The sequence below is a fragment of the Cyrtonyx montezumae genome, unplaced genomic scaffold (assembly GCF_038088225.1).
Source record: "Cyrtonyx montezumae isolate F1298 unplaced genomic scaffold, pur_monq_1.0 scaffold_3, whole genome shotgun sequence".
In the NCBI taxonomy this organism is placed as follows: domain Eukaryota; kingdom Metazoa; phylum Chordata; class Aves; order Galliformes; family Odontophoridae; genus Cyrtonyx; species Cyrtonyx montezumae.
Window position 1 is genome coordinate 42,870,116 of NW_027072034.1, and position 27,028 is coordinate 42,897,143.

At 42.4% G+C, this 27,028-nt stretch overlaps 1 protein-coding gene across 1 annotated transcript; it reads left to right on the forward strand.

Annotated features, from left to right (window-relative positions):
- Positions 1–17,133: 17,133 nt before the first annotated feature.
- On the forward strand, positions 17,134–18,701 carry TMSB4X (thymosin beta 4 X-linked). Its single transcript, XM_065741327.1, has 3 exons — positions 17,134–17,240; positions 17,856–17,969; positions 18,232–18,701. Exons 2-3 carry the CDS (start codon positions 17,870–17,872, stop codon positions 18,264–18,266), a joined length of 135 nt encoding a protein of 44 aa, XP_065597399.1. The 5' UTR covers positions 17,134–17,240; positions 17,856–17,869; the 3' UTR covers positions 18,267–18,701.
- The last annotated feature ends 8,327 nt before the right edge of the window (positions 18,702–27,028 follow it).

Genomic DNA, 27,028 nt, shown 5'->3' on the forward strand with positions numbered 1-27,028 from the left:
CAGAAAGGATGGCAGCTCAGACAGCCCTGCTCACCCGCTCAGAGCATTAGTGTGACAAGGTCCTGCAGAGATGATAAATGAATATATGTATATGTTGAATTCAGTGGAATACTGTTGACATCTACTGTTCTGAAGGGGTAATACAGGCAGAGAAAATTAAGAGAATATCAACTTTTTTTTTTTTGATTGGAATATATATATTCATATATATATACACACACACATATATATATATTTGGTACTGTGTTTGTCATTATTTTTAAGCATCTTTATACTTTCAAATCCAGTTTGATAATAATGTTAGAAAACTAGGAAGCAAGTGAGAACAGCTGTGCTGGCAACTATGTAAACAAAGTGAGAGGCATGCCAGAAATTTTTTTGTGGGCAGAGGAAGAATCTGGCAGATATGAAGTTAAGAATGTGTGAGAAGGCCTGGAGAAGGAAGGGGTACACATAAGAAAATATAAACTGATTTATTTTATTTTGCACATGAATACATACACTCTTAAAATTATTTGGCATGATGTCAGTTTGCTATATTTTGTCTACTGAAGACCTGAAGTATATTGTGACCTTCAAAATAAAATCAGGATTCACTTTTTCCTTGTGGAACTACAAGAGGTAAGGGAGCTCCTTTCAAGAGAAGTATAAATATCCATTGATCCTGTATAGATAAATAAATTAGTAAATACAAGAGTGAACACAAAGGTATGCTAAAAAAAAAAAAAGTTCTAAAATTCACATTGTCTTACAACGCATCCTACAATTTTCAAGCAAGAGTGAGTGAATGGGGGGTAAGGTATGCACTCCATATCCTGCCCTGAGAATCACTAATTGCATTCACCACAAGAAATGTAAGAATAAAACACCAGTTTCTGTCATATTAGCCTGTGAGGTTTTTTCTGCAGCAGGAAATACCTGAATGATACCATGGGGCAAACGTACTTATTTTAACTGCAGCTCCAATCACTATGCAGAGCTTTTTAAGGATCTAACCAGCAGTGGGCTGTCTGCCTGAGATCAGTTTCTCCCTACAGCTGGATGAAGAAAATACAGAACATGTTTAAGCATTTATCTGCATATTCTACTAGCATATAGAGCTTAAGTCCTTTGAAAAGGAACAACTCATTTCCTGATTCTTTCAAACACTCCATCCTTTGTCCTGCCAAATACACAGAAGAAAGTATATTGTCCTATGAAAGGCTGTGAGTAAGCTTTAAAATATGGATTAGGAAAGGAAAGAGGTAAGGAAGTATCTGCTTCATCCATTCTACTTACAAAGCTCCTGCCATATTAGCATCTGTTAAAAACAACTTTATTCAGACCGTGTACATTTCTGATCCTTCTTTTATCCATGTGATCATTACTATACGAAGTAAGATATGTGTTCTGGTGCTTTTCAGTCCAGTCTTTCTCACAGCACTCGACAGCAGCTGCTCCCATGATTATTCATCATCCTGTGGCTGCTTCATCACAATATCAGAATTCATGACTCTTCTGTAGGAGGATTCTGTGATTCAGCTGAGCAATAGAGTCACAACATACACTACAGAGGCTTCCCTCACAAACCAAGTGCTGATATTTGGACCCACCTTTACATCTCAGCAATGCAATCTTCCCCTTGGTCTTGATGAATTTAGATAGGTGCTGTGATTGAGCTCTCAGTCCAAATGGAAGGGAGAAGCCAGTCCTCTAACCCACCTCTGACAGATGCTTGTATCTAAAATCACTGCACCAACCTGAAGATTTATCCTTTGTCTTTACAGAAAGACTCATTGGATTAAGACAGTTGAGTAATGGGACAGAATCCCACAGCTGTGGCCAATTGCCATAGGTGGAGTGAAATCTACATATCCATGGAGGACCAAGGGCATAGGCCATAATAGGCAAGGCAAAGGCAAAAGGCAAAGGCTGTGGAGTACGGTGATGGTCTGGACTTCCAGTCATCAGGAAAAGCCCATTTTGCTCCAGTCCTGAGTAAAGATGAGCTCACAAAATGAACAGAAGATCCCACTCCAATTCTGTATGAGGTACAGTTTTCTCTCAGAGACAAGAAGTGGCAGAAAAGCAAAACGAAATGAACCACAGCAACAAAAGAAAACCTTCAAAAGCAGAATGCAACCTGCATTGAAAGACTGCATGGAAAATCTTTGGGGTGGCAGAGCTGTCTTCTGGACACTAATGCAAACTGATCTGTTGTACATTCCTCCATTTTTATTTATGCATTTATTTATTTATTTAATTACATAAACGGGAAAATTATCAGTTTAATTCTTAGGTAGGAGTAATTATCAGTATTTATGGAGCCACTATTACTCCCAAATGTCTTCTCACTGTAAAGTACCAGGCCCAAGTCATAGGTAAGCCTTTCCATTCATGCACTATTTCTCATAAGATATTCATGCCTCTTCATTTCACAAGACTTCCATTAACATTGCCATTAGCTCCATGGACTTATTCGTGAAAACTGTACTTCTTTCCTCTCAAAAATACTTCACAGAACATGACACGGGTTTAAACCCTAAGCTCCACATTTCCTCCTGTACAGCTGATAAATAAACTATCAGATAATAATATGATATTCCTCCCTAGTGTATTCAATGCCCTCAGTGATCCCACTTATTTCCTTGGTAAATGCAGGAGTTGGAAAGAGTATAGCCCTGTGTAACCTATTTCCTGTGAAAGCCTCATCAGTCAGTCACAGACACCAAGTCAAGTAATCTGTGTAATGTCTACTTCACCTGGAATTAAGTACACAGATGCCTCCAAGAATCTAGGATTTAGGTGATTTAGAGGCAACAGAAGGTGGAATTCACTTCATCTAAAGTTAGCTATTAAGAAATTTTGTGGCTATTATTGCATAGTCCCTTTATATTTCCTTACAATCAATGAGATAGCAGGGAGAGGAAGCTCTGGGGTGTGATTCCATTCTCCTAGATGTCTTTAGATGGGATGAATCACTCATCTTCATACTGATTAGGGAGAGAGCCTGGACTGCAGCTGCATATTGACTTTGAGTGACTCAAGCAGTCTGTGGCACTTTCAACAGCATCTGAGGCAATCAGAAAACACCCTTGCTGCTCAGTGGGATGTATATTCCTGTCCAGCACTTCTGCAAGTTAGAGTGAAGTTTCCAAGCAACTTCTTTTTTGTTTTTGAAAAGCTGCTAATAAACTCTCATCTCTCAAAACACCTCTCACCATTGTAGAGAACCAACTACTGATACTTCTTCACAACAGACACTTTTTTCATATGAAAATCTCTGTTAACAGCTATTTATCACATTATCTTCTAAGTATTTTTTTTTTCTGAAATTTGAATTTAGGCTGCCAGGTCTACTGCTCTGGGTTTATCTATATTTTACTGTTAAAAATGGGTATTGTATTTGACCTTTACTGCTGTTGAGAAACTTATCTTTTCCACGCTCTTTGAAGAACTACCTCTGTCTAAGGGATTACATTGGTTTGCTCCGTAAATATGTAAGTAAAATTTCATCAGAATGGGCCAGCTTGAATATTTAGTCACACTGTCTAATCCAATCTTCACTCCCAACTTTACTCTGTCTGAATTAATGTGATTAAGTGCTTGGCACAATTTACCTTTTGGAAAGACCAGAGCTAAAAGACACTTCAGCCTTCCCTGCCCCATCTGCTCTTCATTCTCTCTTTACTTAACAATGGGTAGTGACACGGGTGTCCAATCTTTTGGCTTGCCAGGGCCACACTGAGTAAATAGGAATTGTCCTTGTCTGCATATAAAATGTATAATGTAGTTAATGAACATAAGTAACATAACTTATTTTTCAATGTATTTTTATTTAAACATAAAAAACAGAGAGAAAAACAACATAAAACTAGTGGAATATTTGATTCTGTTTTTGTGAAACTGATGTGTCAATGTCTAGTTCAATAGCAGTGGTTGCAATTCTTAGTGATTTCTCAAGGTGCTTGTCAGAGATTTTTGATGAAATGTTAACTCTTCTTGTGCTTCATCCTTGACAACATTTGTTCACAAACGGACATATTGCCAATAAGTGATAACACGAATAAGATGTGAATATGAATTGAAGAATGTTTTCCTCAGTTAAAATAGGGCTTATTAAAGTCTGGTAAAAGGACATGATCAAATTTTTGAGTTGAATATCTGATTGCAACTCTACACATTCCATTTGAAAATTTGCTGGTAATGTATTTATGTCAACTAAAAATGGAGTTGCAGATACACACACACAAAAAAAAAAAGATTTCTTTTTGAAATCTTGAAACATTCCTAAATTCCTTTCTCATAATAGAAAACACAGCTGTATATTTTTTATAGCAACACTAGGTGCTAATTTGTACATCAAAGCAAATAGGACAGATGATAGGAAAATATCAGGTGTAGAGGAGCCTCATTCACCCAGAGATTGACACATCCTTAGAAACTTCAGGTGCAGAGAGTGGGAACCAGCTTGTGCTGCAACTCTGCTCCCAAGAAGGACAGGGGACATTGCTAGGGAGCACCCATGCTCAGCATTCCCCTGAGTGTCAATGCAAGATGCGGGAGAATACACCACCTGTGGGGAAAGTGTGTGGTCCCAACACAGACAACAAAGGGCAAGTAGAACTCATCTTTCCTTGCAGGCTTCCCAGGTTGATCTTCATAAGCTTGATGTGCAGCAGCCATGCCAGGGAAGATTTGATTTTCCCCTGCTTAAGCGTTCAGTGAAGCGTTGCCTATGTCTGAATTATGGCAGACTGGATTTCATCTATCTGCTGATGTATTTGTAAAACTTCAGAGGAATATCGATATTAAGCAACCACAGGAGAGCTTTAATACATCATTTGAAAATGGCAGATTTATATAAACTATTTAAGATGCTGGGGAAAGAATTATCATAAATTCCCATTTATATCAAGTCATTTTACAGTGTTTCTTGAATTCTTGCCCAAGAAAAAAAAAGGGCTAGGGACAAAACTTTGTGTCAGAAAATAATTAATCTATTCTCTGAGGGAGGCTGATCAGTCTCACTTTATACTTCATTCATTCTCAATTTAGCAGCACTTCATTTATCTCTTATTTCTTTACTTAGCCCGTTAATTGAAAATATACAATAGCTTTCCCTCCACAAAACAGTTTTGACAAGAACTGGCAAAGCAATCTCTGATTCCCCAGCTCTTAATGTCAGATCCACTCAGCTCTCCTTACAAGATGGTGGTAATGGAGGAATGGGAAAATAAAATGACCTGTTTTGGCACTAAACCACAGGACAAATGTGAATGCTAATGTAACACTAATTTAGATATTATCTATAGCATACTTTTCCTTGCACAAAGGAAATAATGGATGCTTTTAAGGTTTTAAACTCAAGGTGAGTTACTGTGCGAGCTGGGTGCAGATGGAAAGTACCCAGATTAATAAGCATAAATGAGTTTTTACGCTGGCTGACTTTTCATTTTGTCTTTCGCTGATTTATAAAAGGGCTTTAGATGTCAGAAAGAAGACTCACAGAGTCAATGGCTGGGGAAAACAAAAACAAAAAACAAAAAACAAGAAGTCCCATATGTGACTTCTTTATCTGTGGCTAGCTCCAGATAAAAAGGCTAATACAATGTGCCCAGGTGGCCAAGATCAATGGTATCCTGGCCTGTAGAAAAAATAGTGCAACCAGCAGGACTAGGAAGATGACCATCCCCTTGGACTCAGCCCTGATGGGGCTGCACCTCAAGTGCTGTGTTCAGTTTTGGTCCCCTCACTACAAGAAAACACTGAGGTCCTGAAGTGTGTCCAGAGAAGAGGAGTATGACCAGATGAGAGGCTTCAACTGGCACCAAGGGGGGATCAGGATGGATATTAGGAAGAATTTGTTCTCAGAAAGAGTGGTGAAACACTGGAGCAGGCTAGACAGGGAGATGGTAGAGTCACCATCCCTGAAGGTGTTCAAAAAATGTGTAGGTTTTGCACTGAATGACATGGTCTAGAGTGGTCACATGACATGGGTTGATAGTTGGACTAGATGACCTTAGTAGTCTTTCCAACCTTAATGATTCTATGATTCTAATCAAACTACTAATGTCCAAAAGTTGCTCAAAGCTCATGATGCTCATCAATTAATAGGTGCACTAATATAGTTCATGCATAAGTACGCTTGGCCATACCTCAGCAAATAATACCCTCACAAATTCCCACTTACCCACTTCCCCCCTCCAGATTTCATAGTGTCAATGGTTTATGGGCTGGTTTGGCCCATTTCTGTGACTAATGGGGCAGGGGGACCATGACACATACCAGGAGATTATAGGAGAGGAGGCAGTCTCGAAAGCCATGAGATATATCTGACTGAAAGGAACCTAAACAGATTGCAAGTGTTTTCTTTCAAAAAATTGTAAGAAAAAAGATCCTGATGAAGATTAAAGAAAGGAAACAAATTACACATAGTGGAAAAAGAGTAACAGAAGATATCACTTTATCACCTATTCTCATGCAACAAAAAAGGGTCTCCAGTGTTAGTGGAAGACAGAGCATATGCAATAGGTGAAATGACCTTTTGTACAGCTAAAGTTTAGTTTGGGGAGTTCTTGTCATAAGGCATTAAGAGGAGCTTGGTAAAACCAACAGAAAAGTTTAGGAAGCAGATATACTCTTATATTCATTTATTCTCCCGATGGTATATAGAACCTCATGCTCCACTCAGTACTGGATGCAAAGAACATGAATGGGTCTTTGCAACTCTTCCATGTTGACCACATACTATACTCAAACCTGGGTATTTCTCTGTACCCATTTTTCTTGCTGTTTCTAATCTATGGCACTACTATTTTTTTTTTTCCTCACTGTCTCAGTTTGGAGTACCACAGAAGATATCTCCCAGAAACATTTTTAAACATAAGGTAGTTACTGATTCTCTTTCATCCCCTGCTCTATTAGTGCTTTGTTATAATGTGTTGGGAAGCAACATCTGAATATTTTCCAGAAGCAGTATTAACTCATCATAGAATATTTTCTGAGCATATGTTAAAAATCTAATTATAATTCAGCTAATAAATCCACATACACCTTCAATTAAATAAAATGTAGGCAATGCTGTCTACCCACCAACGCGTTTGCCCAGCAGTTGATGGTAATGAGATTATGTGTATTACTAGCAGATCTGCTTCTTCAAATCTTCTGGGGTGACTTACTGATTTAGAATATTTCAGATCATTATGTTGTTGCAATTTCTTGCTTTTCAGCTGCAGTACAGCTTCAGTACCCCAGCTCAGTGACTGTTGATCTCAGAGCTGAGAACAACCATAAAAATACTATGGAAAACAATAAGAGAAAGTTATTTTATACCACAATCTTAGATTTAATTTTCCTAGAGAAATTTCCAGATGTTCACTGGAGAAAAAAAACCAACACATCAAAACCCATTTATTAATGTCAATACATATAACTCTGATGGAAGATATGCACAGTTTCATGCAGATTCCCAAGTACAGAGCAACTGAGTTGGTGAAGATTACTGTTCTGCATCAAATGTGTGCTTATGTTAATGGCTGTAAGGTCACCTTGACAAATATTTTTACTGCAACCACTACAGAGTGAGTGCCTCTCTCCTTGACTGCAGGTTCCCCATCTCTGGGTCCCTGATTATAACCAAAAAGAGGCAACTGAAAACCTTCAGCATTTCCTCTGGACTCGTTCTCTTCACAATCCTTGCTTTCCTCTCTCCCATTAGGAAGACAAAATTCATAGATGGTAGTGTTTCATCTTTTTTAATTATTTATTTTTTAATGTTAAAAACAGATAAAACTAGTCCTCAAAATCTTTGCTTCACCTTCAGAATAAATTATTATTTTCCAAGTATTATGTAAACAGCAGCTGTCAGCAATTCCAGCAAATCTAACGAAAGTTATTTTTGGAGCACATAACCATGAAGCTGGAAGCCCACGTATGTATATGCTTAAAGGATGCTGAAGTGATTGCGCTCAGTAGCATGAGCTGAAGAAAGACATTTGAACAAACATCAACAAAATATTTTATTTCTTGTTCTAGAGATTCATTCCAGTGGCCATCAGAGTATCCTGCTGTTGCTAGTTAAGTTACATTCTTATTTTTCTAAACTCATAACATTCCAGGACACAGTGTATCACTTCCATTTCTTCATATTACAGAATTTTAGAAAAGGTGCATGCTATTTAATGATTAAATAGTATCTCAGGGTGCATTAAAAAGAGCATGGCCAGCAGGGAGAGGGAGGTGATCCTCTCCCTCTACTTTGCCCTGGTGAGACCACATCTGCAGTAGTGTCCAAGCTCTGGGCTCCCTGACTCAATAAAGGCAGGGAACTCCTGGAGAGAGCCCAGAGAAGGGCCAGGCCCCAGAAATGATGAGGGGCCTGGAGCATTGCTTATGAGGAAAGGTAGAGAGCCATGAGGCTGTTCAGCCTGGAGAAGAGAAGACTGAGGGGGGAATCTGATCAATGCTTTTAAGTACCTAAAGAGTGAGAGTCAAGCAGACGAGGCCAGTCTCTTTATGGTGGTTCCCAGTGATAGAACAAGGGACAGCTGGCACAAACTGGAGCACAGGAAGTTCAATATGAATATGAGGAAGAACTTCTTTGTGGTAAGGGTGACGTAGCACAGGAACAGGCTGCCCAGAGAGGTTGTGGAATCTCCTCTGGAGACATTCAAGACCCACCTGGACCATTTCCTGTGTAACTTGTACAGAACCCGCTTTAGCAGGGGGTTGGACTAGATCATCTCCAGAGGTCCCTTCCAACCCCCACAATTCTGTGATTTTTTGAAATCCATTTTGGATGAGGAGTCTCAGTTTGTCCTATTAAATAATTCTGTGTAAGTCAATAATCTGTCCAAATAGTAATGATTTGTCATTGCCTTGCTTCTTTGTTTTCATCTCACTGGTATATAAACTGGACATTCTATAATAAGCATAACTGCCTTAGTAGGATATTTTCCAGCAAGATAAAAACTGTTAATCTGAATCTCCCTCACCCAAATGAATATACCTAAAACCACAGAGCCAACATAGAACGATGTATTACAATATAGTATTATATTACAAATACATATCTAGCTATTAAATCACAATGTACTTACATTATGTTACATTATATTTAGCACATTCTGATATGTTACATTAATATAGTAATTATATTACGTGTGTATTATATTACATTTACATTACGTTATATTTTGCATGAATTATATACATATATGAAACAGTTTCCCCAGAGAATTGGTGAAGTCCCCATCCCTGGAGGTATTTGTAAGATGTGTGAACATGGCAGTAAGGTACAAGGTTTAGTGATGGGACTCAGTAAGTCAGGCTCATGATTAGCCCTGATCTAGACAGTCTTTTCCAACCTAAATGATTCTATGATATTCTTATTCTGTATATTGTTTGCTCCTAAACACATACGTAAGGTTTATCATCAGTACATTCTCTTGCAATATTTTATGGAAAAAAAATTGTGGGAAAAATTCATACATGCGAGGAGTCAGGCTTCCTTGTGTCTGTTAGTCATGGTCTGAGCAAGCACTAAGGCATTCTCAAGTGATTCCATTCCTGGATCTTTGGCAAGAGTGAGGCACTGGATACTCAAAGGTGTTGTACTTCATGTATGTCAGGACACATGCACATGTTAGAAGTTTGGGCTTCCACTAATATGGATGTCTGATCTGTGAAAAATAGCAAGCGCTACTAAAAAAAGCTAATTCCTAATGTTATATATATTTAATTGTATTTCTGCCAACGACTAAAGCTTCCAGATGTGCAGTGAAGTTTATCAGGAGAAAATGACCACTAACAGAATTTGAGTGTGGATATAAACCAACAGAGTAACTGCTATGTTTGCCTTATATTGCAGAGACTGTTGAGACTTTGTGGATCTTGGACGCAGCTCCCTACGGCTGTCCTGTGCAGGCAAGCCTTCACTGTAGACCTGGAATCATGGCATATTTTGGCTTTTATTGTCATAGCCTAGATGGGCAGCACTAAAAGAGTATGTCGATACAAACCGCAGCCCACTGGTGGCAGCAGTCCGTTAAAAGTGGACACAACCCTGCTGGAACTGCATGGGCTCTGCATACTTGCATTATTTATGGAGGGAAACAATAAGCTTTCACATCTAATTCAGTCTGCAGGGCTGCTCCTGTTTCTCATCCCATAATTCTCATAATTCTCATTTTATCGAGGCTATAGCTGTGGAATAAGATATAAATCAGCAGAAGCTGAAGAGGCTACACATGCATGTAGACATGCTCCCTTTTGGAACTTTGATATGATCCCTGATTTCCCACGTGTTCATTTTAAGGCACAATGAACAACTAAAATAAATTGAAGTTGGGCTCAGACCCATCCTTAGTAACATCAGTAGCAAAACACCCATGAGCCAAAAAATGGCAACCTGCCTATTTTTGCTCTTTCTGCTCCACGTGGCAGTTTGCATTCAGGTGCACAGTTGTGTTGTACCTCACTACGAGAAAAGAGCTCTCCCTCCCTGCTTGCCTGCCTGCAGTGACATGCTCTGATAGTCACACCGCTATGTCAGCGCACATTCACGTTACTGTTGTTTTTCCTGTGCATGATTGCTGTAACTTCCTACCAGCCTTAAAGCATACCAGGAAATGCTTTTGTTTCAGTTAGATATAAACAAACTTATGCTCAGTGATAACGAGCAGCAGAGGTGACACTTGGGCAAGCAAACGCAACAGACCCCACTGCTATCCAGCACTGTGAGAAACTCTGGGGTCCTCTTTCTGCAAATAAAACTGGACCCTGCTCCATCTGCCTCTGCCACCACTTTTCTCCTGCTTCTGACTGTGTCCTTGGGTACATTTCTCTGAGCCTGGCACTGCAAGCAGAAAAATCATGAGAGTTATCAATCTTTAACCTCTAGCATTGCTCCATATCCTTTTGCATGGAATAATAACTTGCAGGTAATTGAACAAGCAATGCTTTCCCAAGCTTCCTGCCTGCCTTAATTGCCCCAGTAATGACGGTGAGATTGTTAGAAAAAGAAATACAGAGAAGCCTGGGAAAGCCCTAAGTGCCTGCCATGCACAGTCCTATTCAACACAGCTGCCCATGGGACCTTTCTTCTACAGTTGACCCTTGTGGTCCCCACCTCCGCTTGCATTCAGTCCTCAAAACTCCCCTCAACCTGAAAAGGGAAGGGCAAGAATTGCAAAGCTTCAGAGGCTGCGTGGAAGCCAGGAGCAAACTTTTGCCTCTCACAGGTTGAGGGGGGTGGTGATCCTTTTGTGCTGTGAGAGCTGTGCCTTTCGTCCTCAACAAGGAAGTGCCACACACCGCATGCCTCTGTCGCTTGAGGAGTATGTCAGACACAGCTGAAGTGCATGGCTGTGGAAGCCCAAACACAAACATCTCCTTCCTCGCTTTTCACAAAGTGGTTCTGCAAAGAAAGCCTCCTGCCATTAACTCTGAAATGATGGGCTGTGTTGTCCCCCAACAGCCCCATCCTTCACTCCCTCACCTGGCAAAGAATGAGGTGTGAGTAGATCCCACAGACATTCCTAAATGTGATTGCGGAGCAAGCTTAGGGGATTTTGTTGTTGTCTGTGTTGTTAGAAATAAATTAATTAAAGAAGGTATTAGTGGAGAAAAACAAATAGATCAATCAGATAGGTAAATTCACACTAACTGAAAAATCTTAATGCCTTCTGTCTTACAGGTGATGAGAACAATGACTGTTGCACCTGAATGGATTTTGGGGAGCCAGAACACAAAGGAGCTCAATGGCTTGGTATGCTTAAGGTGGTTTCAAAGAGAATGCATCAATAGGGCCGGCAGCATTGCACAGGCAATTACACCCACCCATGAAAATCAACACAAAGCAATAAACCTGGAGTGAGCTCCAGGCTGTTGCTTGTTTAAACTTAGTTCAGAGATAGCTATGCTGGGCCTGCACAGCACAGGCATGTTCTCTAGGGCTCTGCTATTTTACAAGCTAAATAAATAATGCTGTTGCCTACCAATGCATACTGACTTGTACTACTGTTCTGTATCATGTCCAGTTATGTTATGGAAACGTCATCTTTGGAGGGAGGGGACTGCACCCTTTGCATGATGCATTTCACCAAATTCATGATATCGAGCATACACTGATACTGTGCAGTTTGCCTCTGAGCACAGTGTGCAGAACAGGAGTGCTAAGAAGGTTCTCTGGGCAGCCCCCTTGGGAAAGCCCACAGCTGGGTTACCATTGCTACCTACAGCCTGTTTGCCTTGGTCATCTCTTTATCAATGGGATTCTGATAAGAATGACTTCTTGTCTTTGGTATACGTGGATTCACTTGTGTGTTGAATAAAGAGACCACAGACATGTGAGTGCGAATCTGGCTTTATCTTTGCATTGAAAGAAACCCATATTCACTGGTAATACAACAATCCAATCTCCCAGTTTGCCTCAGAGCTCTGTTTGCCCTCTCTGTTGACACCCATGCACATGACTTACAGTTAGTGGTTTAACTCAGGAGGAGCTTAGCGTTGGAGGATAAGAGGTTGATGGACAGGGCTGAGCTGCACTAGGAGTAGCAATGCATTCTGAGTTCGTGATATATTATGCTAATGGTGCTACTTACATGCTTTCAAAACTATTATTTTTCCTCATCTAAATTAGAGGAAAGAAAAAATTCAGAAAGTGATGACATGCACTTGTGAAAATCTGGCACGGAAATGCCTTCTTCAGGCAGGAGATGTGCTAAGGTATTGTTTTTACTTTCTCTCAGACACTTTTTCTAGAGCTAGCTTTCAATCTCAGCTTTTGCACGCACATCTGGTAGCAAAGCACACCAGATAGAGGAGGTAGTTTGGGCACTCGTAAGTCACAGATCTTCACTAATGAGCCCCAGTGAAACACGTAAGACAGAGAACCAAAAACTTGGTGGTTCCCTGAAGATTTAAAGAAGTCTTTTCTTTACCACAGCTGAAGACCTTCTCATCTTGCTGGCTTTTTTACAGGCTGTATGCTGCCTTCTGCTCTGAGTCCCAAGTAACATAGCCCCTAGACTGAAACTTTGCTACAGCTTCTGAGTGTGTTCAAAGTGAGATGCAGCACTCTTCTCTTATTGCTCATGGGTGTAGGGAAAGTAGCGAACCAGAGTCATGCAGATTGGTGTGGGAGAGGAGCCAAGGTATCGGGCTTCCGGTGCAGCAGCAATCTGAGTTCACTAAGCTTCCTTCTCTGCTTCCACAAGCACCACTTGCTTAAGGTCCTGACCTGTTGCAAAATTCCCTTTGTCAAGCACAGTAAAAAAGGAAATGCCACTATTTGCAAGGCCCATCTGTCCAACTAGAACAGGCATTTTGCAATTCCTCTTCTGAAACCAAGCTTTGCAGAGATGGCAAGGCTCTCCCTTTACACATGCTGCTCCATGAATTACCTATTTTTATGTTTTTTATCCATGGCATTCACAGGAACGTGACCCAAAACAAATGCTGTGCTCTGATGCTGGAACAGCTGAGCACCCCTAATCTCTGTGTCACCATGGACTTGCTGGCAGTGAGGCAGTGCTCACAGAAATGACAAAATTATTGTCTCTTCCTCACTTACACCCTGAGGATTTCTGCCAGCTCGTGTTTCCTCTAATGGTATACGGAATGAGGGGAAGCATTCTCCCACAGCAAGCCAACCCTGTGAAAATACGATTTCACATGTGAAACTGAGGCCTGGAAAACAATCACTTGGCTTCTCTTCCTCTAATTTATTTTCCATATGATAGAGAAATTTACACACAGTTTATTTTTGTCTTGAGAGTCATCTGACGTGACAGGGATCCCATAATGAATAATAAGCTGAAACAGGAATTAATCTTGGGTTCTTTATTTTGTGTCCCCTTGATTCCTTTATTTTATTTTACTTTAATAAATGCAATGACTGCATGGAAGAATTAGCACAAGGTCAGAAGATTTGATCATGTTTCAAAACATTCTTCAGACAGAGTTCAACACAAGCTGAAGTCAATTTAGATACAAACACTTTTACTGACATCAATTAATATCTGATTAAGCCCCTCTGCTGTGTGCCCCTGAGCAACTCTTATTTCCTCAGTCTCACACTCTCACAAATGGGAACAACGGATACTTACTGGAAAAGGCATGTCGAGCTTTGTCACAAAGCTTCAAACGTGGCAATATTAAGGAGACATAAGAACTACAGGTTTCCACTTAACTAAGTTTCCCACTCTGAGACTTCCCTAGAGTGCAAGGAGGAACTTGTTGCCTTGGTACAGTTTAAGCCCTTCATGTTTTTAGCCTTAAACTATCGTGAGTCCTGACTCCTTCTTGCAAATGAGATCTGCACTGTGCTGAAAAGTGCTCTCCTTTAGCATGCAAATGGACTGCGTGCCTGGGAGGGCATTACATCACCGAATATTCGTTGGCTGCTGACACCAAGCAAACAAACAAGAAAATGATTAAGAAATGCAGAAGCTCGTCAGTATCCACAATAAGAGCTACTAAGAATCATAGAACAGCCTAGGATGGAAGAGACCTCAAAGGTCAAGGATAAGCTAGCTGTACTCTACATGATATGACCTTGGCGATGTATTGAAAATGGCAGCTTTGCCGCAACATAGCATGTCCATGTTAAACCCAGATGCGGTTTCTCATGGGGCTGTCTTTTATGAGCATGGGCCTCCCTTGTGTTCTCCATACAGTGACAAAAAGATGCAGGCACACAAGGACACATAGATACACTATTTCTGTAATTATGTCACTAGACAAAATGCTGTAGTAAAGATCAGTCTATGTCCTGCTATTGGAAGGTAATGCCTTCTTTTACTTCAGCAGAACAATCCTGACTTCACACATGTAGTGACGTGCACATGGCTTTTCTAAAGGTCTGGGACTAGGTCACTGGGACTAATTCACTGACAGGGAGATACAGGAAGGCAGAGAAGCAGAAGAAGTGTAAATCTTTTATTTGTCTCTGTCCTCAAGATTGTAATTGAATCTAAACTCAGCGGCAGGGCCTTGTTCACACACATCAGCAAAACTCCATTTAAGCATGTGGGTTACAGTTTTAGGGGATCTGCAGCTCTGCCTCAGAATGAGTAGAAATGAAGGAAGGCAGTGCTGCTGCTGGGCAAGCCGCTACTGAAAAATTAGGCCCAGTCCCATCAGCATCCACTGCTCTTCAATGTCAGGACTTCATTTTCACACTCAGGTCAGGCACCTTTGCTTTGCTCAGACACACATGAGCAACTGCAGTAGCCACAGAGAAGAAAAATTCTAAAGAATGCTTCTATTAAATTTACCATCTCTTAGGAGGCCAAAAAAAAAAAAAAAAAAACCTTTGGCAAATTCTGAAGCTGTGACATCACTGGGGATGCTGATGAGCTGATAATTAGAGAGACTGCGCAATCCCCAGTCACAAGGTTCAGTGCTCAAAAGTGTCAAAGAAGCAAAAGGCCATAAAGTTATTTTGGAGAACTCACTCAAAAGCTGGCAAAGTCAGCCTGCTTCTAACATAGCACATCCCTCCCAAGTGCTTTTATACTGTTATTATGGAAATCTGTAAATATTGCCAAATGATACGCTGTGCTCCTTGCCTTTTCTTTCCAAAGCAATTGCTGTGACCTTCAGTCCTGCGCCATTCCTGGCTCATCAGAGTACTTCTAGTTCACATCACATCTTCCAGCGATATTCTCTGTCCATCTTACTTTTGGAGGCACTCGTGGACAAGGGAAATAAGGCAGATGTTACCAGAAGTGCACCACCAAAAGTGAAGGAGCTTAGCTTTGGGTGGATTTTGGCTGAACCCTTCCTCCCTGGAGATACTTAAGACCTGCCTGGACTCTTTCCTGTACAACCTACTGCGCAGGGTGTGGGACTAGATGATCTCCAGAGATCTCTTCCAATCCCAATGGTTCTGTGATTCTGTGAACTGGAAAACCCAGTTTCCAGGTTGGGATGATCACAGGGACAGCGTATTACTCCGTGACAGTACATCTGGCAGTGCTATGAAAAAATGGCCGGCCAAGGCAGAGAGGCAGGCCACGAGAGCAGCAGCATCCTCAAGGAATGTACTAAAATGTATTTACAGCTCTGCTTGCATACATTAATCCTGTTCGCTTTCAATTCAGCACCAAGCAAGCACGCCGCACCCGACGCGTTGCAGAAAGGCACACACGGCCCCCAGGCACATATTCGACAGCAGCAGCACTGCATGCACTCCCCCAACCCCCCTCCTCCCCCTCCCCGAAGCTCCCTCCTCCGCGTCGCTTCCAGACAAAGGCGCGGAGCTTCCCCTCGCCTTGTCATCCTTGCACCCTGCGTACGAATATCTCCGTTTATTGCCCGGCGCGCTGTAAACACAGACCGCGGAGCCTCCCGTACACCCCACCCATCACCAATCACCCCACGATGCTGCCCCTTAGGGCTGCTGGGGACTAGCTGCCGGCGTGCCGATGAGGACAGCGGATGCTATGGCGCGGGAAGGGCCAGGACCCGCGTCCACGGTGCGGTGCCCTGGCAGCAGCCCGGGAGCGGTCACGCAGCGGCCGGGGCCATTGTTTGCGGGGCTGGCGCGGCTCTCCTTTGCGGCAGGGCTGCAAGGGCAGCGATGGGGCTTTATTCTTTCCCCACGCAGCGCGGTTGCAAAGGAGGTTGGGGGAGGGGGAGGGGGAAGCACCCGCAGCTCTTAAAGGCCCGAAATGAGGAAATCCGCCCAACACAACCGGCCAGCTGACATTGCTCAACGGGAAGGAAAGGGGCAAAAGCACCGCAAAAGCTCAAACCCACGGCACAGCCGCAGCTGCCCGTTCTCCCCCTGCCCCGTCCCCTGTCCCTTCCCAGGCACCGCCCGTCCCCGCCCCAGGCGCGTCCCGCTTCGGACCCCGGCGGCGGCGCGGGGCTGGGCTGGGGAGCCGAGGGCAGCTACAGCCCCCCCGGGGGACCTCCATCGGGCTAGGATAGGGGCCAGGGCGGTTTTGAGGTGTGCGTATGAGTGTGTGTAGCCGTGTGAGCGGGGAGGGCTGTGCGACGAAAGGAGGGGAAGAAGGAAGCGGGGGGGGGGAGGGGGGGGGGCGCGCGAGGGTAAAAAAAAAAAAAGAGACAGAAAAGGGCGGAAAGCGGCAAAAAAAAAAAAAAAAGAAGAAGAAATGTGACATCACCACGCGATTTGCATAGGCGCGGGGATAAAACCGCCCCGCCAGCGAGCGCTCCGTACATTGGCGTGTGGAGCGGCGGCAGCAGCGAGCGGCCGGGCTGAGCATCACCGCGCGGCGACACCGGTGGGTCTGCCGCCCCACGGCCCGCAGCGCGGGTCCGCCCGGTGCCCCCCGAGGGGGGGGTCGCGGGCAGGGCAGGGTAGAGCAGGGGTGGGGGATGCTGGCCGGGGGGGGGGGGAGCTGGGAAGGGGTGGGGGGGCGGGCTATTGTCTGGAGGGGGACTATTGTCTGGGAACTGCAGGGTGGAGGACCGTGAGCAGGAGGTCGGCTTTGTTGCCGTCCGTTCACTTCGGTTTGAAATATTTTTTTTTTCTTTTCGTCGCGTTAAAATTGCGGGCGCTGCCTCTGCACCGTGCATGTACGTAGTGGAGGTTGCCGCCGGGCTGTGGGCTCGGATTGCTGGATGAGATTTCTACTTTTTCCCTTAAAAAAGAATATAGTAATGATAGATATATATCGATTTAATTACCCGCCGGGGTAAGCGCTGTAATTTCGGCGTGCGTGGAGTTTTCGGCTCCCGAGGCGGAGCCCCACTGCTGCCGGGGCCGCCGTGCGGCGTCGCTGCCGCCTGGATGCGGCGGGCGCGGCCCCGCTGCCGCCGAGGGGGGGAGGGCAGAGAGGGGTGGACCGGGAGCTGTGCCGGGGATAACGGGCTGTTCCCTCCCATTGTGCGCTCAGAGCCACCTGCCAAGATGTCCGACAAACCCGACATGGCCGAGATCGAGAAATTCGACAAGTCCAAACTGAAGAAGACAGAGACGCAAGAGAAAAACCCGCTGCCTTCAAAAGAAAGTGAGTGTAGGGTGCGGGAGGGGGGGAGGGTGGAACGGACGATGGGCGGGGGGGGGAGGGGGGGGCGGCGGCGAGGCGGGAGGAGACAAAGAGGGGCGGCGGGGCCAGGGGGTGGTGGGGCTGCAGCCCTCACCCGGTGCCTCCTTTGTGACACGTCCGTTCTTAGAATCCATACACGTTGTCCTTCGGATGCACGTTTGAGGTTTTTTGAACCTTATTTCTCCTTTTTTATTTCTTTTTTCTTTTTTTTTTTCTTTTTTAGCGATTGAACAGGAGAAGCAAGCGGGTGAATCGTAATGAAATCTGCCCTTCCAAATTATGCACTGTACATTCCACAAGCATTGCCTTCTTATTTTACTTCTTTTAGCTGTTTAACTTTGTAAGATGCAAAGAGGTTGGATAAAGTTTAAAATGACTGTACTGCCCCTTTCACATCAAAAGAATAGAGAGAACTACTGACACTGAATGAAGGCGCTGCCTTTCCCTCTGCCTGTCTGGCTTTGGTCCTGGTGGCATGAAAGAGCTTGCATGTTGATGGAAGAAGAACTTGGGTGGGACTACAGTAAACTAGAGTAACACACGAATAAATGCAAAGCTGTACCAAGGTCCTGCGAGCTGTAAAATGCAGTTAATCGAGTGCCATTTTTTTTTTTTTTTTTTTTTGGTTCAAATGATTTTAATTATTGGAATGCACAATTTTTTTAATATGCAAATAAAATGTTTTAAAACCTGGATGGTATTTCTGTCCTCTATCCGGAGAAGCGTATCAAAGGATGTGGAGTGTAAGAGCCGGTGCTGAGGATGCTAGGAAGCCTCTGGAGATGATCCAAACCTCTGTTGCCTTTCTCAGGTTTTGATACGTGCTCTCAGCAGTAGACGCATTTTGCATCCCTCGAAGCTCGCTCTTAGAGCACCTCATTTAAACATTGCATGTCTTAAAATTGGTTGTCATGTGAGTACATCACTTTAAATACTTCTTTAATATTTATGTGGAGATTTGTTGAAGAGCAAATATTGGTTAATTTTTTCTTTTTGCTTTGCCACACCCACAGTGTAGCTCCTTCGGTAAGAACCTTAATGTATTACTGCACAGATTCAGCCTCACTTGTATAAATCCACAGTGGGTTTAATTAATAAGACTCGTTCTGCTGAACAGTTTTTAATTAATTTTCATTCCATGACTGCTAGCAATTTAATAGCCTAAAGCTGTTTTAGTGGATAGTGTCCTATGCCAACTAAAATCATTTTATTAAAATGTTGGTCATGCTTTAAGCACTTCTATGAAGGCTCTTGAATTGGTGTAGAATATAAAGCAATAGTTTCCTTCTAATTCAAAAGTCATTTGGAAACAAAAGTAACTTAAAAAATTCCAATAATGATACATTTTGCATGTGAGTAGCAGCCCTACACATTGCTGGTGTTTGGTGGCTCATTCAGGCCTGGGGTGATTTTTGATTGTTTTTACCTCAGGTAACAATGGGTAAAATCTCTTATGGAGAAGTTAGTGGGAACTGGCTTTAGTAGTCATGGTATAGCCAGTTTTAGGAATTCAACATGAAGGACAAGGATGTCAAGCCTACAGCAGTGTGGTGAGCGCGTTTCTGCAGTGCCTTGGTTGTACCCTTGGGGGCTGAGCCTGTATTCATTTCAGCCAGTTCTATAAAGCAAAAATGAGTTAAGTTTGGGTTTGCTAAGGCTGCTGACTGTAGGTCTGGGGAGGTTGCATAGATGTGGGGATCCAAGTGTAGGAACCAACTCAACTTGGTTACTATACTAAAGGTCCTAGAATGAAGAGGGCAGTGAGGATGGTGGGGTTCCCCTGCCTGGGGTGTGGCAGAGGGGGTGGCCCTGGAGTCCTTCCTGTGTGTGCAGCCCCAGCCCCAGCAACAGAGAACTTCAAGAACCATGTGGTGGTAAGCTGGGATTCAGACTGAGGTTTTCATGGGGTCCACGGGAAGATATTGATGTCCTGATGGCACAGGGACCTTGCAGCAGTTCAAGCGGACAAGTTGAGGAAAAAAAAGTAGCATTTCTTATGATGGTAAATGTATTAAGCTTCCATTTTATTCCCCATGTACAGTGGGAAAGGCACAGGAAACTTCTAAGCTGAGTTTCTGAAAAGTCAATTAAACGGCCAACTTGCAGCTACTGATGGTAATCAGGTAGCACAGGAAATAACATGACTAACCTCAGAAGCATACAGCGCAGGCAGTACGTGCTTGAAAGAGTAGCAGCAAGTGCTGCTTACTGTGGATTCACCTATGCAAAGGAAACCAAAGAAGTGCATTTCTGAAAGAGGCAAAGCATTAGGTATTCATAGCTCTGGGTGAGTGAATGAAAGAGTGTGCAGTAGGCCAGTTTAACTGGGTTAGAAGGTAAGAGCCTTCAGGTGTGAATGGATCAGATGACAGGGGTGTCCAAGGGGTATCACCAGCCACTATGTGGTCAAATTTAGGGATTGAAGAAGCAATCAGAATCATAGAATCACCAAAATTGGAAAAGACTTCTGAGATGGTCTAGTCCAACCGTCCACCTCCCACCAGTATTGTCCATTAAACCATGTCCTCTAGCCTTGTTCAGCTCTTCTCATCAGAGGAGGTGGCCAACGCTTGCCAGGCTCTGCACTGGTAGTACTGAGGTGGTCAAATATGACAAGTACAGTTGGTTGTATGAGAAATGAAGGCTTGGGTGGACCAATCATAACATTCTGGACTCTGCTAATAAAGGCGTTCAATCTCTTAAGCTCTTAGAAACTTCGACTAACAAGAAACTGACTAGCGGAAAAACGAAAACAAAAATGAATGGCTGAGAGCTTGGTCATGAAAAAGAGTCATTTGAAAGAGAAAAGCACGTCTGGTTTCTGATCTCGGCAGCCGTGCAGTCACATTATCCAGCCCTGTGAGACCGAGGCTGATGTTCTCCCTGCCCCCAGCACCAGGCTGCTCTTTGCCCTGCAGCTGTGGAGCGGTTTTCTCTCTTTCCTGAACATCCAAAGATTCTATGAACTCTGTATACGTTGCACAGACAGTAGATGCTAACAGTATCCAAAATAGATCTCTATGGTGCTAAAATTAATTAAAAAATATCAAGACATTAATGCAAGCATTTTGGTCTTCTAGACTATTTTTGTGCAATGCTGACTGTGTGATAAACACACTTCCCCTTGTAACCCTTTACTTCCCCAGAAACAGTGTAGAAATGAGCAGTTCCTATTGTGTATTGTATCACATATGGCTGCTGCAGACAGCTGCTGAAGGAAACAATTCCATTAAGACAGCTATGTGCCAATGCACTTGTCATATCAAACACACTGAGAATGCAGTGTGCAGTGCAATGATTCTATAGGGCCGACACCAAAAGGGGTGTGAAGACATAAAAAGTGTAGCAGCTGCTTATTTGTTGGTCAGCGGTAGGATGACTATGCAAAGCAACCTATGACGGGCTGGAAGAGCCGCCCACTGTTGGATCATTTGATATGGCAGCTTTGGACATTTTCAGTTTGACAGAGTGGCTGAATTGGAAATAAAAAAGGGCTATTTTGTTAATTTGAAGACAGGCGATTCCAGGTGGTATCTCACTATTATTTGTACACTGTCTGATAGATTAATTTGCTATTGTCCCTGTGATATGATTTCTTTAAAAGCTCTGTTTTTTACTGTGCACCTCTTTCAAAAATCTATGACTTCTGACAAGAAAGGGCTCGTTCTTCTCTCTGTTTTCAGCTGAGGTTAATGGCTTGAATTTCAGCAGCGCTTTTATCAGGTTTTAAAATGATGTCAGACTCCTCTCTGACTTTCTCCCTGCCTAGAAGAAAGACAAGTATTTTTTCACTGTGGGTTCTGAGAGATGATTATTTTGCCTTCGGGTTAATAAGCTTTCAGCATATTGGGAGAACAGCAAAGATACATTTTTTTTTATCTCCTCCAATCACGAGGACTAAGATATTCTTTTTTTCCATGTAATCAAAAGCTGAGGTTCTCAGGAGATTTTTCAGTCTCCTGGAGCCACAGCTTTATGAAAGCTGTCAAGCATGATGAGATCCATGCAATGTAATGAGAATTGGCAACTGGGAGAATCTCCGACCACTGCTTCCTCACAATAAAAGGATTCTGATTGCAAAGCAGAGTAAAGTCTATAGCATTATTTTCAGGCTGTTATAAGGAAAGAATGGCAAGGTGAGACTGTAAAAACTACATTTTTGTTAATTATTATAATTTTAACTTCCAAAATCCTATGGCATCAGATTTTCTGATAGCTGTTTTCTGATAGCCTTACCTCGCATCAGTCTTTCATTCACAAGTGTTTTGCAAATGAATTGATGTATTCACTCCAAATTAAACATGTTTCCAGAATTTGAACAGTCCTCAAATGTTCACAACACTTTTAATCAAAAGATTGCCTTGAACAAAAATTCATCATTACATGGACTAAAGATGGCTTGGTGATGAAGGAACTTTTCCCACTCTTATCATTTTAAATAGTATCATAGAATCATTAAGGTTGGAAAAGACCATTAAGATAATCAAGTCCAACCGTCGACCCATCTTTGGCATGGGGACCAGGACTTGAAAAAAAAGAGAGAGAAACAAGAAAAGGAATGCATTTTTATGTTCAGTTATGTATACCATAATAATTATTTATCCCTAATATTTTCTGGTGATTCAAAGCTACAGCAGAAGCATTCGATTCTCTAAAATTAAGAGTGGTGAACTCAGTGCCATTTACTTGCGGCTAGACTGGGAGGATGAAATCCAGGCTCCCAGATGGCTCAAATCTCACCTAAGGTTTTTATAAGTTTTCATAAGTACTAGTTTATGTTTGATTTCCTCTGATGGATTTTTCTTTCTGTATGACGTCTAACTATAGATAACATGGCATATTTTACTTCGGTCATGTTTTAAGATATTTTGAAACAGAAATATTTCTTTGAGCTATCACTTTCTGCTGTGGAATTTATTTTTAAGGACTTCTGCATAGCTAGGTTTTGTTGCAAGATGATGTTGAAAATTTTGGAGCTACATTATAACCTGAGAAATCACTGGCTAGATTAATTTTTTATGCATCTTGGTTCACCTCACCTGCCTCATCTGGCCTCTGAAAGACAATTGAGCCAACAGAGAGTTATTCTCCCTACTCCCCCCAAACTGGGCACTGCCTCTCAGAAAGGAGACTGACCCACTGTGGAGTGAGAATAGCAGTCAGGATTATACATGTGATGTGATCTGATGGGGCAGAACATTTCCTTAGGGATGGAAATTGCAACTTTTTGGCAAAGGGCTCACAGTGCTTGCTTACCTCTCCAAAAGATCCTAATTTGGTATCATACAACACTATGAATGAAAGCTAATTCTAGGTCAGCCTTAAAGGATTTTGTGGTCATTTCTGAGACTACAGAGTTAGAATGATCAAAACAAGATGAAAACCAGGCAGAAAAATAGAAATAAACTTTTTCTAAGTCATTTGCAGGATGACATATGTGTGATTCCACCACTTGGGAAAGATGTGGCCTTGTCAAACTCAGACAATAGAAAGAATATATGTTTTTTTAGGCCTTGATGTCCAGGAAAGCTGGAGAAGGGGGCACCTGCTCGTACTTGTTTGCTATTAATTTTTCCAGAGGTTGATGTAACACACTGGTGCCCATCTTAAAACCAGGGATATGAGGATGTGATGGAATGGTTCCTGCACAAACAGAGCTGACTCCTGAGCAAAGACCTGGTGAAATCAAATTGAAAAGAAGAAACTATTTTGGATGTGTGGAGCACCTTCTGGGCTCACAGCAGCTTTATTTCCTCCTTATTGGATCCTTGTAAAGAGGAACCATGCGGTCAGTCACTCACAGAGCCACCCTGCAGAGCATGCTGGTGACAATACCACAGTGCACTCACCCAAATGTCATCTCCAGGACACTGTCCAGGGCAGCCAAGCCTTCTTTTATTCTAATATGCTCTTCAGCTTCCCTGTCACTTCATTTCATGGCAAGATGGTCTGCAAGCTGTTGTTCAATCCCAGGCCAACTCCAGCTCATCTTGGGGCTGGTGCTGGCTCTGTGCTGTTGGATTTGGGTGTTATGGGGTTTTATATGCCAGTCATACAAGCTCCCAAGCCCTTCCCTTTGGTGTGTCCTTTGTCTCTGTGTGTCCTCTGGGATGTTGAGCCATCCTATGCTCTTGCTGACCAGCCTAGGGATCAGTGGGTGACTGTGTACGACACTGGTATCTCTTTGCCACTCTGGTGCTGGGAGGAACACAGAGAACATTTTTTTTAATGTAATTTCTTTAAAGAAGAACAGCAGTGGAAATAAAATTCTGTAAGAGAAAGGGAGATTGGTTAGTTGAATTGGAAGAATCTGGCAAAGAAGCTTTTTTTTTTCTAGTCAATTTGTAGTTTTCAGTTTTAATCCTGGATTTTCTTTTAAAAATGTATATTTCAAGGAACCTACTAGAAAAATATATTCCATATTTTGTACACTGGTAATATAGCTTTTTTTCATAGGGAGTTTTCAAGCAGTGAAACTCTTGGTTATTAAGTTTCAGCCAACTTGTAAAATAGTTGAGCCTTACCAGTACTATGTAGAAGTGAAGATCAACCATAAAAAAAACTAAAAAAACTTACTAAACCAGGCTCAGTGCTGGGTGTACAGCTGCTACAAGTCCTAGGAATGGGGTAAATCAGCTCATATACAAAAACATAACTTAAAGAACCCAGTTACTAGATTAAGGTTACTAACTACACTGTGTATGAAGGCTTTTCTTGGTAGGCAGCCTGATGCCTAGATCTATAGAAAATCTTGTGCTTAGATTAGATTAGGGTCTAGAAGGTCCTATTAAAAAAGTATCACTGGTGTTGTATTGAATAACTTCAAATAAGAAATGCGTGATTATCATAACACAAACATACTTATTCCCTAGCAGAAGCAAACAGAGCAAAACAAAATGAAGTGAACTGATGGAGGCAAAGATTACTTCAGTCCCACCATATTGTTTCATTTTTAATTAAGAGTAAGAAATCTCAGCAGGATGTAAATCCTGCTGTTCCGACATGTTAGGGCAGAATAGATGGATCCCAGACAGTCTTGTCTGCAAAGCTCACATCTACAGAAGCAGCTTGCTTGTATCATGTAGAGCACAGCATTCCCAGGAAGAGCTTCAGGTTTATTTTTAATGGTATTATTTGTTTTCTGAGGTACTTTAATTACCGCTCTGTGAAAAGGTCTGCTGCCTCCTTTGCTCTTGGTCTTTGGTTTGCTAGAATTAGGAGGGGGAAAGAGAAAGCAAACTGAGAATGAGTGAGGCTATTACAGATGACACCACTTCTCAGGATGAAGTGTTAGTGTGATGCCAACAGGAATATAGGTGAAAATCCTTTCTGGGCGAGATGCAGTGTTTTACAGAGGTCCATGGGCCATGCATAGCCATGTACTGCTGCTTCTCTGTTACTCTGCTTGTTAAAGTCATCCCTGCTGCATGTGGGAGGTGTGGGTTATGCTGAGAAATGCCAATGCAGCTCTCAAAGTCTATGCTGCATTTTAAAGGTTAAAACTAGGAACAGTTTGGCATTCTCAGAAAGTTCTCTAAATGAAACGGGGATATCTGATCACACGCATTGCAGCATGAGAATGAGCTCTTCTCTGTCATTTTCAGCTGGACTGTGTGAGCTGATAGGCACAAATTTTGCCTTTGTCAAAAGCCACACTGCTATTTCTGTCTACATTTTGTCTCCCAGATCAACAGAAAACAGCAAATGTTATTCTAAGGAATTATTTCAGTTTTCATTTTGATAGCCCGAATGAGGACTAAATACATGTTTAGGAACAATACTCACATCTTCCTGGTAAATTTCTCTCCTTGCTGAAATTGAAGGCCCCCTGACAGGACAAGGTGATGAGCAGCTGTGGTGGCCTTCATTTCAGTGAGTTGTCTGGCTGTGTAGGACACCTGCAAGTCAAGCCATTTTTTATTTTGAGTGCCTAATTAAGCGTAATACTGTGGTTTTAGTCTCCTGCTGTTCCCCTAGTTTATGACAATAGCTTCTATAGAATTTCTCAGGCAAGACTTGTCGCCACAAGAGCTTCTCAGATGGAATGGGAGTATGCCCTATGTTTATCTTTGCATGATACATGAAGAGTAATTACCTGTCTCAAAGTCCTCTCTACCCACAATTTCCTTTCACATTTTCTTTCCTTATCAAAGCCAAATCCCAGTTCCTTCCCTAGGTTTGTTCCTCTACCTCTGGATGGATCTCCTAATAATGCCACTGTTATGTTCCCAGGAAGCTTGACCTTTTTTGCCCTTACTCATCATACCCAAGCTGTGCCAGCCTACTTCAGGTTGCATTTCTGAAGCTATTTTCCATCAGATCATCTACCAGATTGTTTGGTGTCTTTGAATCTCTTGCTCTCAACAAGAGTTTGCTGCCAAGTTTTTGACATCATATATTTTCTGCCTCAGGTGTCTGTGCCTTTAAAGTACTCTGTGTAAAAGCTTCACTCTTTCCCCTCTTTTGCAAATGGACGGAACTAGCTCCTGGGAGCTGACCCAGCAGGGGAAGCAGCAGCAAGCCAGCAAACGGGAAGGATCAGGTGCTGTGTGGGCTGATCAGCAGGAAGAAACAGCTCTTATCTAACCTTTATACGCTCTTTTCCCTTGTTTGTCTCAGCTTCACAGCTGATAATTTTTCATATGTATATATATTTTTTAAATGAGCTTGTTTGTTTCTAGCAGTAAGTTCCTAGCCTTCTCCTCTTTCACGCAGTTAGCCAGCAATGGGAAGGTTAAAAATGCAGTCAGTAACCAGTGGCAACATAATAATGTTGTAAATCCTGCCCACACATCTTCAGATCTACTGACATTTGAAACATCTAGGCCTTTTCTTATAGATATACCGGTGTAATTGTGTCTCGGTGTATATTTTTTTCCTACATGTCATCCTCCAGAAGTGCTCAGACAAGTATAGACGAGCAGTATGTATTGAAGGAGAAAAAAAAGGAGGCTGAAGTTATAGAAAAGCCATTACAAATTGTTCATCAGGGATTTTGAAAGAGCAATATTGCATATTAA